Source organism: Bacillus rossius, chromosome 1 (assembly GCF_032445375.1).
Source record: "Bacillus rossius redtenbacheri isolate Brsri chromosome 1, Brsri_v3, whole genome shotgun sequence".
Classification (NCBI taxonomy): Eukaryota; Metazoa; Arthropoda; class Insecta; order Phasmatodea; family Bacillidae; genus Bacillus; species Bacillus rossius.
The window spans coordinates 267,970,150-267,985,195 of NC_086330.1; the positions used below are offsets into that span (position 1 = coordinate 267,970,150).

At 35.2% G+C, this 15,046-nt stretch overlaps 1 protein-coding gene across 8 annotated transcripts in view; it reads right to left on the reverse strand.

Annotated features, from left to right (window-relative positions):
- The window catches only part of LOC134527581 (rotatin), a 179,353-nt gene that overhangs the window by 36,123 nt on the left and 128,184 nt on the right, over nt 1-15,046 (reverse strand). For 7 of the 8 annotated variants that reach the window (XR_010074223.1, XM_063360391.1, XM_063360387.1 and 4 more), the window contains exons 22-23: nt 9,199-9,406; nt 315-480 (exon numbers count right to left, since the gene is read on the reverse strand). Coding sequence is in view for 7 of the 8 variants with exons in the window: in XM_063360391.1 (XP_063216461.1) it covers nt 315-480; nt 9,199-9,406 (374 nt within the window). In the remaining variant the exon portion in view is untranslated. The remainder of the gene's footprint in view (nt 1-314; nt 481-9,198; nt 9,407-15,046) is intronic. The other variant, XM_063360389.1, reaches the window with a different exon arrangement.

The following is a 15,046-nucleotide window of genomic DNA, read 5'->3' on the forward strand; positions in this document are numbered from 1 at the left end:
ACACGTAGTGCTGAGATATTTGAATGAAACACTTGTTAATGCTTACACATGAAGTTAAATTTATTAAACACCGTGAAACTTTAAAATTTTATTTTTTCTCCCAATATGAGATAATCATGTAGGAGTGACTCTGCATTTTAAAAAATTAAAAATTAAATATATGCATAAAATGTGTGACCCATAAGTGGACAAATACAGCATACTTAACACATGAAATTAAATATTAAGGAAAATTTATAGCATACAAAAGCTTTTTCTCTACCTAACTATACTCTAAAAAAATTACCAAATTCTATCTGCGCAAGCATACATACACAAACATCATGGCAATGATGCCATGTTCCATAATGTTGGCAAGCGTATGCCTCTCATCAACCATCAACAGGTTCAAGAGTAGCCAGCAGCAGGCACCAACAAGGCTCGGCGAAGTGACCATCGACGAGTAGGTGTCATCTGTCTCACTTCCCGATACCTCGGACTCTGCAATGTCATAAAACATGTCATAGGTTCATAACTATCATACTTAGTAAGATTGTGTGAATATTAAAGATTTCAAAAAGCAACATTAGGAATGGGCCAATTAAACCTTAAATCCTCAAATGCTGTCAAATATTCAGTATTCAACAGATGTGATACACTAACTCAGGAAAATGATTTAAAGGATAATATTAGAGAAATGTAGTAAATTTGAAAATTCAGTACTGACGCTCTGTAGTCATTTTACCATTTCCCCAGATATTGTAATAATACGTAATATGAAATTACATTAAAAAAAATTACAATCTGTATTTAATCGGGAAAATTAGTTCATTAAACAAATAAAAGTGTTTAATACACCACAGTTAATGTCTTTTATTTCTTGTACATTATTTTTTTTTTCCCCCTTGAGATTTGGATTTGACCTATCCAATCACAAAAAATTAATATATAATATATTAATATGTATTTTAAATACAATTATATTTTAAATACTTACACTTTGAAATAATTAATATTTAAATGTTTTCAGAGTGTAGCGAAGCTGTTGCATTAAACCTTGTGTACATATAAACTTTGAATTAAAAGTTGGTTTTATACAAAACAAATATCAACCTACCATTTTTCAATTTATAATGACCATTATTCAACTAGGAAAACAATTTTTTAAATATGATTCAAAGTCAAAAACGAATTATTAAATTTTTGCCAAACAATGTATCAAAGTCAAATAGTACTGAAATATTATGCTTAATCAAAATTTCATTCATACAACATTACGTGCTAAAATTGGTGTCCTATCAGCACATCAAGCATAACCCACACTAAGTGAAAACAATGTAGGGAAACATTTAGCAAGTTACCAAAACAGCATTGTTTGTATGAAACAACAAAAAATGTATAAACCAAGATTACTTATGCAATAATAGCATTGGTAATGTAAGAACTATTTTTGGGGGCTCATTACATTTGATATTTTTGTCAAAGTATGGTATATAAGAGAAGAGTTTCGTTCAATATTTTCAGGTAACAAAGAGTGTTAAAGGACATTGTTATTTTGGTCTACAATTAAATGAGTAGAGCCTATAATTAACAGTGGAAAAATAAACAATTTAGTTGTTGCTTAAAATAACAAAAGTTACAAGTAATGTAACATCAGTAATGCAAATAACTGCAAAAACTCTAAACTAAAAAATTAATACTTTTTATTCAAATAATACAATAATTTTTAAAAGACTTTTATACAGGTAGGATTTGATTCACAACAAAGCACACTAACAATTAACGGCATGAAATGAACATCCCACCCATTTTATGTTTGTTTTATTTGCCACAATTGGAATGGAGCAACTTAAAGGTTGTTGAGTTTAGTTTAGATCTAGTATTGTAATAACTATTCTTTAATAGATTAGTATGGCATTATTTCCGAGACATCCACCGTGTTTTATCGCATAATCGTTGCACTGTTATTTTTGTGAGTCAAAATTTGATTGATATATATATATGTATATGTATATATATATATATATATATATATATTTATCTTCGCACAAAAATCGAATGATGTTTTTGGTCCTGCAGATAAAATTCAGAATGCTTTGGGTAGGTAGTACACATGATATTGCCAAGTTAAAGTTGACATTCATTATTCGTTTCAATATTACAGCTTACTTATTTAATTAACAGAAATACAAAGTTGTCAGATTTTCTTTTCAACACGTTTTCAAACATTACATACAACATTTAGCTGTTCATCGCAGCTGTGCAGCGCATATAAAAATGTCGCCAGCGCTAGGTCACATAAATATGTTTGGTTACTTTGATGCCCGTATAAAGTGTGTGCATGTAGTCTAATATCGATATCAATAGCTTGCAGATTACTTTGTCTCATGCAGAGTAAACTACATTTAATAGCCCTTTTCATGGTTAGTGTGTACTATGATGATACTTATGGATATACGACATTAGTTGAGGCTCATGTTTGGGGTCACAGTTTTTTTTGAAGTTATACTTTTTTAGATGTGTTATGAAAAAATTATGAGTGAAATTTTAAGATGCACGCGCATCACTGTAACACAAAATTAACAGGTTGAAGCTGCCCGCTAAACTGCTCATTAAGTCTCGAAAAAAAGCTACTGTACCAACAATATAGAAATAGAACCTCTATTAGTCACGCATATTGGCATGCTCATCACCTCTGATCACTGTTTTCATATTTATAATATTTATCCACATGTTTCTAGTTTCTACATTAACAACACGTGTTTTAGTTTCATACAAGTGCGAATTATATATGTGCTAATAAATTGAAGTAGGCGCCTATTTCTTCAGTTGCTGTTCCTTCACTTCTACCTACCCTAACCCTTCCTCCCCTCTTTCCCTTCTGACGTTTCGTGACGTAGGCGCCTCCTCCACTCTCCAAGCTTACGTTCACGCTGGTGGCGCCTCCTGTTTGGTGTGTTAGATATAAGCTTTGTCGAGTTCTCAGTTGCCCTGTTTTGTCCGGGGTCATCAGCTGTGTGGTGGTGCGTCGAGGACCGTGGGTGAATATGGTCTTGTCTAAAGTTTTCGTCGGTGTCACACGTTTTATCATGTTTGAATTGTATTGAAGTGCTTGTTGTGGCCAAGTACAGTGTAGCCACTTTTTAAAATTTGTCTATTTACCTTCCAGATATGAATCGCCTTAGCTTAGCTTTGGTGAGGTTAGACGGATTGATTTCCGTGCCTCTAGATAGTTTGATTGGTCACGCGCTTTTATGACAGTGTGTGGGCGACATCATAGCGGGGTATAGCCATACAGTTCTCTTATCGACGACGTACCACCACGCCCCGGACATGCAGCACGTAAGTTTTTGTTATTTTTTTTAAAGGCACATTTTCTAGTTGTTTTTAATGTACTTTTAATGTAACATTTGTATTATATGCATTGGTTGATAAGGCACTTTGGGCCCGCTTTGATTCTAGTTGACTGTCTCTACTGCCCCTTTATTTGTGCTAGTTTCAAAACGTATTTACTATTGATGATTGTTAATTACACCGGCACACAAAAAAAATTAAGTAGAATGTGCATTTGACCGTACCTACCTACGGGTACGTATTTTGGTCCGCTGAATCCGAATTCGAGGTCAGTTTGACCCCTACACCCTCGAAATTTTGAGAAAACTTCGAAAAACCGTAAAAATTATGAAAATCGGCAGTTTTAATGATAAAAAAATTTTTGGAACTAAACTAAGCGTGATTTTCATGTATTTCGATCCGCTGAATATGAATCGAAACTTTATTGAGACCACGAGCCGTTTTAAATGTAAAAAAATCACACAAACCCTCCAAAATTCCGAAAAAAATCATTTCTTTCTATCTTTCTTTTTATCTTTTTATGTCTTGTGTTTTTCACAGATTTCAAGTTATTTGATATATCTACATTATAGAATATTTATTTTAGGCATTAAATCATGTTCAATTTTTTTTCTGTTATGAATGGTACTTTTTACAATTTTTCCAGCTTTAGAGGGTGAATAGACTAAAAAAATTAAGATGCGAATTGAAGACATCAAAAGATATAAAATTTTTATCTGAATTGGACCAGAAGAAGTTTTATCTACACTTAAAGTACCCAAGGTATTTTTTTATTTCAGCAAATGTATTGTGTGTTAATTATTATTTTATTGATATAAAATATAAAAAATGTAAACACGGGGCTTACGACACTGCCGTCAGTGTCGATTTTTTTATGTTTAATTTTTACTTTTGATTAGCTCAAGTGTTGTTTCTGCACGAATAGGATATAATTTCGATCGAAAATACATCAGCATAATATATAGTCACGGCAGGTCATTTCCCGTGGCTGCAGGACACGGCAACGGCAATTCATTTTCCGCGGCAGCAAGGGGAAAAATGAGGGGGGGGGGGGGGGGAAATAGCCACAAATGGACGTAATTTGGCCTCGCTGGTTCGTACGTACAACTCGGTCATAAGGACAAATTTTGCAGAACCGTGAGTGTACGTAGAATTGAGGTTTTACTGTATAAAATTAAACTATCATCCAGCGCAAATAGAGCTAGCACAACTTCATCGCCTTGTTATGTGTTTGTTGTGGTTTTCGATATGAACGCAACCTTTGACGCGTTTCACATGTTTATTCTAGGACAATTCTTTTACAGTTTCATCATCTATGGCGATTGCACCAAGTTGTTTATGGTTGTTACATGATGTAAATAGCGGGATGGATTCGATTTTTGAGACGTAATTCGTGTGAAAGTATTGTATTGGACTAAATGGGAACTAAACCGGACCTGAAGAATATAGTGAAAATAACGGGAAAACGTAAATAACGGTAACGTAAATAAGGGGTTTCGCTGTATGTTATTTCCAAAAAGGGCAGTTAATAAACCACATCATTTTTGTACGAGCAACAAAGTTAAGCAATACAAATTCTCGAAATTCTCGGAAATTCTAAATGTTCTCCAGACGAAATCGAGAATATTTTGATCTTGATAATTTCTCGATATTACTGAGACTCGCACATCTCTAGTATATTTACATGAAGATTTTTACTGGAAATATTTAAACATTTAAGGGTGCTCGTGTGGAAAGAATAAAGTGTGCTTGAAAAAATAACTGGTGGACATCAACACCGGTACTGAGAATGTTATTATATTACAGAAAACCTTAAAAGGTTAATTCATTATTTTGTATAATTACTCAAGTCCAAAATAAACATTAAATATAAACTTAAATGGTAAAAAGTTTTGTTTTTAAAAATCTGGTGTGAGGAGTACTCTAAGAAACATATTTTTGGTAATGGTCTAAATATGTATTAGGGGTACGAGAGTTAATCGAGGCACGGCGTATTCAGGTAAACACGGAAGATGTTAAAAAAAAATTGTGGTTCACGGCTTCTCCCTTGTTATTAGCTTTCCACCTCTCTCAAAAGAGCAATTGGTAAAGAGAGAGAAAAATATATTATTTTCTCAAATTACTTACTGAGGAACATAAATTCACTCTTTATGTGTGTAAATGTCTAATCAGAAACTTCACATGTAAAGCATATGTGAAGTAGCTTAACTCGCAGACTACATCACACAGTTTACCAGCATTCGAAAAGATGACTTAAAAATTAATAAAACCCCTATTAGCATTGAAATAATAGTCCTGTACAACAATTGCATTATACCTAAAAAAAAATTAAGGAGTAGAACCTAGTGATCGGTCTAATCACAATTTTCAGGAATTTAAATCTGGAATTTGAAACAAGGGTAAAAATAAAATAATGCACATGAAAAAAAAAACTATGATAATCAACTATCAAACCATTTAAATGTTTGTTTCATGAACTAAGTTTCCTGAATCCAAACATAATGTATATTAGTTATATTGTTCACTATTAAGAGAAAAATTTTTTGGGGAAGGCAAGAAGAAAAACATAAACATAGGGGAAAGTCCTCTAGCCCCGGACAGTTAACATTTTTCGTTTATAGTAATTTAATTAATAGCTGTTTAAATTAAGTATTCTATGCCAGATATCTTTGAACATATATTTAATAATATTACTCATTCAATAAACAAAAACTCTAATGCAATTAGTGAAAACTCTGAGTTAAAATTATTGAGTTATTTTCTTATTTCTCGAGATTGGCGGGTAGTATCGGACAGTTAAAAAACTTGTCAAAAATTTGTGTACATAATTTAAGTAATTTATTGTATACAGGATCATAATACATTGAATGTGTTTCGAAATCTCGGGGATACATATAAATATTATGCTAGAGCTTTTTAAGCAGTATAAAGTTATAAAATTAGCTGTTTTAATGTAAAAACGTTTTCAAAACTGCACGACGTCATTCAAATTTAGAATAAGAGTGTATAAATAGAAGAAAATGGTGTCATAAGTCAATAAAATATTTCTTGATTTCACAGAATATCCAGCATAAAAATATACCCCCAAAAGAATATTAGACGATGTTCTTAAGTTTATCACATCTGTCACATTTATAAAATAATGGTGCTCCTTCAACACTTGCACAGTTTTCATGGGCCCATTCTTCACACACACAGTATTGGATCCAATCTTCTTCAAAACTTTCCCCACATAATATGCAGATGGTTTCCTGTACACTTGACTGTGATGATGTTGCAAAGGCATCGAATTGGAATGATTTCTTGTACTTCAGACACATTCTTGTTTCCTTCTCAACTGTCTCATTGTGCTTAGCCTGCAGGGCTTCTTTAAATGGAGTTGATGTAAGAATTTCACTTCTCTGCGTCTTCCTTTTCCTACTTTGAATCCTGCGATTGCTGGCATCTGGGAGAGGTTAGAATTTTTCTAAAATAGTCAAAGGGTTGACTAATCCACTTGAACCTGGAGTTGGTTCCACGTTGGATGGTGCTGAACTGGACTGTGTGGCATACATTTCATTTTCTTGGCTGGTTGACGGATTTTTCACTTCTGTCATTTTGGAAGGTAGAAAATCCAAATCTGAAAATACACCCCAGTTGAATGGATGGATGCCTGTACACGAGAATCCTTTCAGAGTGATCTTCAGACGACAGACCTTGGTGTAGGCAGAACTTGCCAACTCTGCAATGTCGTATTCATTAATATGCAGTCCAGGATTCTTTCTCATCCATGCGGAACATGCTTCTGCGTACGCCACTTTAAAAGGTTTCATGAATGACCTGTCGAGAGGTTGCAGCCTATGAGTGGTGTGGGGAGGTGTTGATAGCATGTGGATATGCTGCGATCTAGCATACACAATGACGTCCAGTTCCTTATGACTGCAGTGGTCGTCAAGGACGAGAAGTGTGGGACTTTGCTCCGTTGGATGTGCGTGCTTAGCAAAGTGTTTTAACCATGCTAAAAAAATGTCTGCATTCATCCAGCCATTTGGCTGAGCGACTCCGAAGCTCTCACCAGGAGCACCAATCATTAGCCTTTGATTCATTTTTTGTCGAGGAAAGATAAACATAGGTGGAATGAAGTGCCCCGTAGCACTCATGCAGAACACTAATGTTACGTTTCTACCTCTCTCCCCAGAAGTTAGTTTCCCAACTTGTCTTTTTCCTTTCACTGAAATCACTTTGCTGTTTTCATGGACAGAAGATATTCCGGTCTCATCCGAATTATAAATACGGGAAGGTGGGAAAGAATATTTATCGAACAATTGACCTAGTTTGTCTTAAAATATAGTAACTTGAGGCTTATTAAAACCCACTGCTCGCATTATGCTGGTATATTCTGCAGTTCTCAATGACAATTCTGGATGCCTCTTCATGAAATCGTAGTAGAAGTTTCTCTTTGCAAGTTTTTTCTCTTTATTGAACCTATGGGGCAGATTCAAAGCAGCAGCCAAATCATACGCTAGCTTCAGGAACTCTTTTCTGGTGAGAGGCATAAACATATCATCTAACTGTTTGATGGGAGAGGTTAATTGTTCCTCGTAACTATCTGAAAATGTCTTCTCAAACCGGCCTAATTTTGGTGAGATCTAAATTTCCCCTCACTTTTAATTCACATTAATCTGTCCTGTAAAGTGCTCTTTGGAACACTAAAAGTTATTGCAGCTTCTCGTACACTTAAAATATTAGCCAAAACATGGTTTACAGCCAGCTTCATATCGTCTTCGGACCATTTGCTTCTTCTTTTCACATCATTTTTGTCTTTCGACATGCTTGAAATTTATATAATCTGCAAACAGAAAACCTATTTCATGTCTGAACACATTAAACAACCGTGTAAAATTAGCATGTGGTTTCTCTTACTAGCTACAGTAAAAAAAATGCTATAATTTCAAATTATTAGTAACGTCTTCAACACGCATGTTAAATTTAAATACATTCATAATTAGATTGTACCACCCTTTAAGTAACAATTATAAACTCAATAACAAAAATATGTAACGAAAACTACTTTTCAAAACAATTAGAGACACTCTCGTAACCAACATTTGCAAATCATGCAAATTGTTGCTAATTCATACTAAACACAAATATCATTATTGAAAAAATAATCAGGAATTTATAAACAAGCCTTAAAACAGTTACATATGTGTCTGAAAACAGAAAACTTATATTTGTGTGTCTTAATACAGCAAATAGAGTACCTATGAATGTGTCCGGTACTACAGGACAAAAGGCCTGTTGGCTAATTGTGTGTCCGATACTAGAGGGCATTAAGTGTCCGGTGCTACTGGATCCGCATGCGACCAAATTAATTCTCGCCATTAGATAAATACTGTTAGATTTCCACTAAAAATCAATGAATATGTTATTCAGACTATAATAGTTACCTGAATACAGTTTAGACACAATCCATTCAACTAATTCCGGGTAGTTCACTTTCAAATCTTAACTAGGGTAGAAACATAAACAATGATATTCACAAAAATGCTCACAGTGTGGTCACAGCTCGAGGAACTAACACACTCTACCGGAACATTTGTGTACTGGAAGGAACCTTTAAGACACACCCTGCATTATGTTAATACCTAGCAGGATTTTCGTTAACTCTTATGTGTCCGATGCTAGAGGCCGTCCGGTACTAGAGGACTTTCCCCTACCAAAATTTAGAATCGTCAATTTTCAATTTTAAATATTAAATTTACAACATTACCTCCAATTTTTCCCCCCAAATCTTTAGCTCAATGATATTTGATGACATGATTGGTGCACCTCTACTGAAAAATTATTCATAAAAACTGTTACCAAAACGCAGGAAACTCTGACCTGGCTTGCTGGACGCGTGCACCTGGCCCGGCAGCGCCTCGCACACCAGCGCTATCTGGTCGCCCGGGGGCAGTCTCCGCCCGGACAGCGACTCGACCCTCCGCCTGCCGAGCGAGCGGTCGCCCAGACGCAGCCCCGACAGCACCATCGCCAGCTCGCGGTAGAAGCTGTGCCTCTGCAGTGCCTCTCCCAGGTCCTGCAGCAGCAGCTGGATGACAACCACAGATTAGGGCTTAACGTGGCATCGTCACCAAGTTCATATGTACCCTGAACCACTGAGCCTCTTTGCGTTATTTATAAGCCTGTGCGAATATCAGTTTTTTAGTTCGAATCGAATTCGAATACGAATACCAAATTATTCTCGAATACGAATATTGAGTTTGAATAATTGGAATGAGAATTGAAATCCCATAAAACATGTTATATCTAGGGATGGGCAATTTACTTGGCCTGTTTACGTTTTCCTTGGAACACATCCTATTGAGGTACAGTAGAACCTCGTTAATACGTGATGGTCAGGACCGAGATAATCACGGATTACAGAATTTCACGGACTAGCGATTAAAAGCCCGGAAGGTCTTGTCAAGCTTCTCAGACACCGGCGTGCAGCTGGGTTAAGGCCGTTCGAGGTAAGGGCCGGCCATCTTCGAATTAGTGTCTCGGCTTAAAAAAATACAGCACTGCCTAGCCATTAGTTCAAGGTCATTTACAACAGACGAAGAGAGAAAGATAAGATCGTGCTGACCTTGCACCCTCCCCCCTCACCCACTTCGTACAGCCGAATGCCAGCCAGACACGTCACTCGCCAGGCGCCTGCCGCCTGTGCGTTGGCGGGTGGAAACAAACAAAGGGAGACGGGAAGCACAAGTCAGGACATCCCCCTCAAGTTTAAAGAGTGACAAATGTGACAGCTGAAAGGGGGGCGACACAAAGGGTCGGTACAAACAGCTTTGCAGAGTTTGGCCCCACGCGATGGCTTGCAGTGTTTGCTGGCCGCCGGCCCACGTGACGTTAATTTTAAGCGCTGACAATTTTTACTTCTTTTTTTTTCTTCTCTTTTAAATCGTCCCGGATTATCCAATTCCCGTATTAGCGCATCACGGAGAAACGAGGTTCTACTGTATTGTACTTTTAATTTGTTATTATATAAAAAAAATTATGAAGCATGTACTGATTTGAGAAACATACTTTATATTCATGAACATGGATGCATTGTCGCTACATTGGCATTAAATAAGGCATAAATCACATATGTATTCTCAGAATATGCTAAAAAATAAAATAAAGCATTTTTGGGATCTAGACTAAATATGAATCTTGTTTTTTTTGTTTTTTTTTTTTTTAAATAACTTTACAGAGAAATCTGTTAATTAGTAATACAACAGTAATGCCGACTTTCATCACAAGTTACGGTCGCACATGTAGTAATAACAATGAAATAATGAATGACAAAAATTAATACATTATACAATTATTATTTTAATCACAATTCAATTTTAAATATTCTGATACACATTCTATTTATGAATTTTTTTAGGACCAAGTTTGGTTTGTGTAAACTACCAACGTTAAAATAAGTATTATCTGAGAATTCCATGATGGCCAACCCATAGAAAACACATTTACTTAACAATCTTGGTACACCATGTAACGTGATCGCAAGCTTTTAAGTAAGTTCTTGGTAAGAGTTTTTTTTTTTGACGCGCGGGACAGGATAATTGCCTGAGCTGTCACTACGCGAGGAATTTGGGAAGGGTGGGAAGGGCATAATAATTTGGGGGGGGGGGGGGGGGGGGGGGGGGTGTTTGCTGCCTGCATCCGGTCGTTTGCTGTGTATTATCCTATTGAAAAACATTGACGTAGCATGTTAGGCTTTTGGAGTCTTTTCTGTGAGTATGCGGCCAGATGTTTTCCACATGGTCTGTACAATTTTCTTTCTCTTCTCTTCGCCGTCACGTTCGGAACGAAATTACAGTGCCGACAAACCATGTTTCACCCTCTAATCTGAAAACTGTCACCTATAACGTCCCGGTTGTATGGATTTTACAGACACGTATTTATCTTTATCAGTATGCTGACAGTTCAAATCTATTTTAAACGACCTGACGACATTCTTCTACATAAAATACGTTAGTTATCGCTCCGAATTACTGTGTTCAAACGGGCTTTACGTGGCCAGATGTAGTGATCCCGCTCAGCCTTTTTCATAAATGACTGAATAATCGTTTTTTCGAAGTGTTAGCATTCGAAAAGGAATACGAATAATAAACTATTCGTTTTGATATTCGAAAAATCGAATATTCACACAGGCCTAGTTATTTACGAAAAATAAACGGCCCTGCATCATTTCAACATGTCGTTTCCTGACTGTGCTCATCCTGGTAGGTTTTCCGTGTGACTTTTTAAATGCTCTGACTTTTTTTTTTTGTTTTCTATTTTTCCCTGTGTGTATTAACCTTGTGAAATTAACTTCTCTGGTTTGAAGATCCAAGGGAAGGCACTCGCCACACCCCTCTTCATGTTTTCAAGGCATTTACCAATACCTAGTAAACCAAATGCATTACCTTTTCAGATCCATTTAGTATGACTACTTACAACATTTTTATACTACACCATAATTTTTTATCATATTATATGCAAAATCAATCATTATCAAAAATATGTACTATATGTATTACAGTAAAGCTCTGTTAATGCTTTTTAAGAGACTGTCTTCCAAAAAGTCTTATAAGGGAAAAATTCTTACATGGGAAAACTAAAAATTTTTCTCCTTCTTAGTTTCTTAAAAGTATACATGAATAAACTGACAAATAGTAAATTTTATTATCATAACTAAGCCCTAAACCTATAAAACAACCAAAATAAAAATTGAGATTGTGTTTAAAAACTATTCTAAAAGATAAGGTAAGTGCCCCGGTACTCGTCACTGCTCCAATGGTCGTCACTAGCAACTTCAAATGTAAATAATAGTGAAGTAGCTCAATATATCGCCAACTTAAATATTGACAAAAATTTGGTCGACGTTCTAGCTGAAATTACCACAATAGTTTTCGGAACAAACACTATTTTCAATCAAAAAAAGTCCGTGCATCAAAAGTTCGTAGAGCAGTGAAGATAAATAGGGGAATTCCTATACTAAAACACTAAGGACGTTAGTGCACATTTTTACTTCTAATTCTGTAATTTTTCATGTTTATTCGTGATGTTTTGTGCTGAATGTGTTAGTTAAATGTTCTTGAAGAGGTGAAAGTGTTTATTTAAAAAAATTCGTTTTCTTTGTATGATTTAGTTAGGGTGACGAAAACTGGATCAATAAAAACCTTGTATTGCTAGTGTTCGTCATACCTGACGAGCACTGGTACATTTAATATTTTATTTAAAGTTGTGCTAAGTTACACCCTAAAGTTCTTAAATAATATTGGTTCTTTGTTGTTAATAGACACAGTACGTTATTACGATCAGATCCAGTAGTCGTCACCTATGACGACTTCCGATGCATGTGTATGACGACTTCTGGGTCGGAAATTACTTTACTTTATTGATTGCAAAAATTGTGTAGGCATTGTTGTTTACATTAATTTAGGGGTCATTCGATATATATTTTGACATTAATAAGTAAACTAAACATTGTAATGTGTCTCGTTCTTTAATTACAGGGCAAAATGCCAAAACGGAAAATACTGTTGTATGAAGAGTCAGCCATGGAAGCTGCTCTTAAAGATGTAGCAAATGGTATGAGTATAAAATGAGCAGCGGAAAAAAATAGTGTGCCAAGGAACACATTGTCCGATAAACACAAAGGCAAATCGCCCTTGGGTAGGAAGATGGGCGGGCCCTGATTCATTTTTATATTTTACTTGTGATACCGCATAACATGCTATGTTATGTTGCAGCAACGAATTGAGTCGTATTGCGTACGCGTACAGTATGACGTCGCGCAAATAATAATAAATATAATATAAACAATTAACAATATTAGATAATTAAACAGTTTTTGTTAACCAAGAAACAATTAAATCTCATTAGAGCGGCTTTATTATATCTCTTTTAAGATAAGAACAAAAAAAACGTGAAAATACGCGATAGTGAAAAACAAAAACATACATATTTCTAATTTGTAAAAAAATACTTTGTTACGTTGTTTCTGTTCCAATCTCAAACTTTGTCTACACACATAATACCTTTAATAAACAGTAAAAAAACTTAGACGAGGAATTTCCAAATTATACTTTATTAATAAACAAACATCGTTCTTTGTATCGTAAATTCATTGAATATGCGCGCGCATGCGTAAAATATACGAGAAATGCGAGTAACAAAATGCAGCCGTGTGTAACGTTTCGTTACTCGTTACTAGACGGCACACCCGTTACTCAGTAACGAATACATTCGGTTTGCTACAGCTCTATGTGCTGTCCCTCTTTGTTCCGTGAGTGCTGTAAGTAAATTCAAAATTTAATGAGGATTATTCATTATATTACTGAACGATCTTTATGAAATGCCATTTTGATGTTTAAAATATAGTACCAAATAAAATTTGAAGCCCAAATAGTACAATACTATCATTCTGGATCCATGAATTAAAACTAATGCAGCCGAAATCGCACATGACGACTACTGGCACAAACATGTGACGAACACTGGCAAACACGAAAATTTGCATGACGACTACTGGCTCGAAATCACACTTTTTTCAAAATTATAAATCTACAAAAATAATTTGTGTTTATCGAAGAGTGTTGGATAGCATTGTAGAGTAAAGTTTGAGGTTAAAAACAAACATGTAGGGGCAGTAATACACCTACAAGGTTATGTACACAATTTTTTTTTTATAAAACTCTTCTTAGCATGACGACTACTGGTACATCTACCTTAATTTGCACATTAAAAATATATTTTAATATTGCATATAATCCCACTTTAGTTGCTACCATATTACTAATAAATAAGTACCACAAAACAAAAATATATTTGTGTAAACTTAAAATAAATTAACAACGAAAACCTTGGCCCAAACGGATGACGGAACTAATGTAGCGTACCCAATTACCAATACCCATAACTATCTTCATTGTACACTCCCACAACCAAAGAGTGCAGGCTATAAAAATATAGTTTACTCGGCACCTGACAGAGAGTGCACGCTGCATGCAATCTGCAAACTATCTTTATCAATATTCGATTACGTGCGTGCACTCTATATGTGCATTACCGTAACTAAACATGATGCCAACAGTGGCGACAGAACAGATAAAGGTTATAAAGTTTGAAAACTTGTTTGAAAAGGAATTTAACATAGGCCAACTTCATATCTCTGTGATATCCAAATAAATAATGAATTTAAACTCAAAATTAGAGCTGGGCCGATGCCGATCCCCGATCGTAATAATCGGCCGATTTTGTTAATTTTGCCGATCATAATGATCGGCAAAACGTAGCCGATTATTTGAGCCGATCATTGGTCTCCTAATGCAAACTTATAACATTGAATAATTACCTATACCTAACAACTTTCCATGTTTGTTTACAGTACTTTTCGGGAAGAAAATTTGATTACTCATCGAAAAATGATAGGATTTAATAATTTAAAACTAACCACACACGAAAAAAAAAAATACCAATAAAGTAAACAAATACCGTAAGTTTTATAAACATTGAACAGTTACATACCTAAGTATCAATTTCCACGTATATTTACGGTACTTTCGGTAAAATAATTTTCCATTATACTATTTGTAAAGTTATTTATCATTTACGAACCGAAAACTATGTATTTGTTTACCATTTACGGTTAATATTACCGGAATGGCGAGTGGCGACTGTTGTTTAGGTTGGTTATATGACGCCA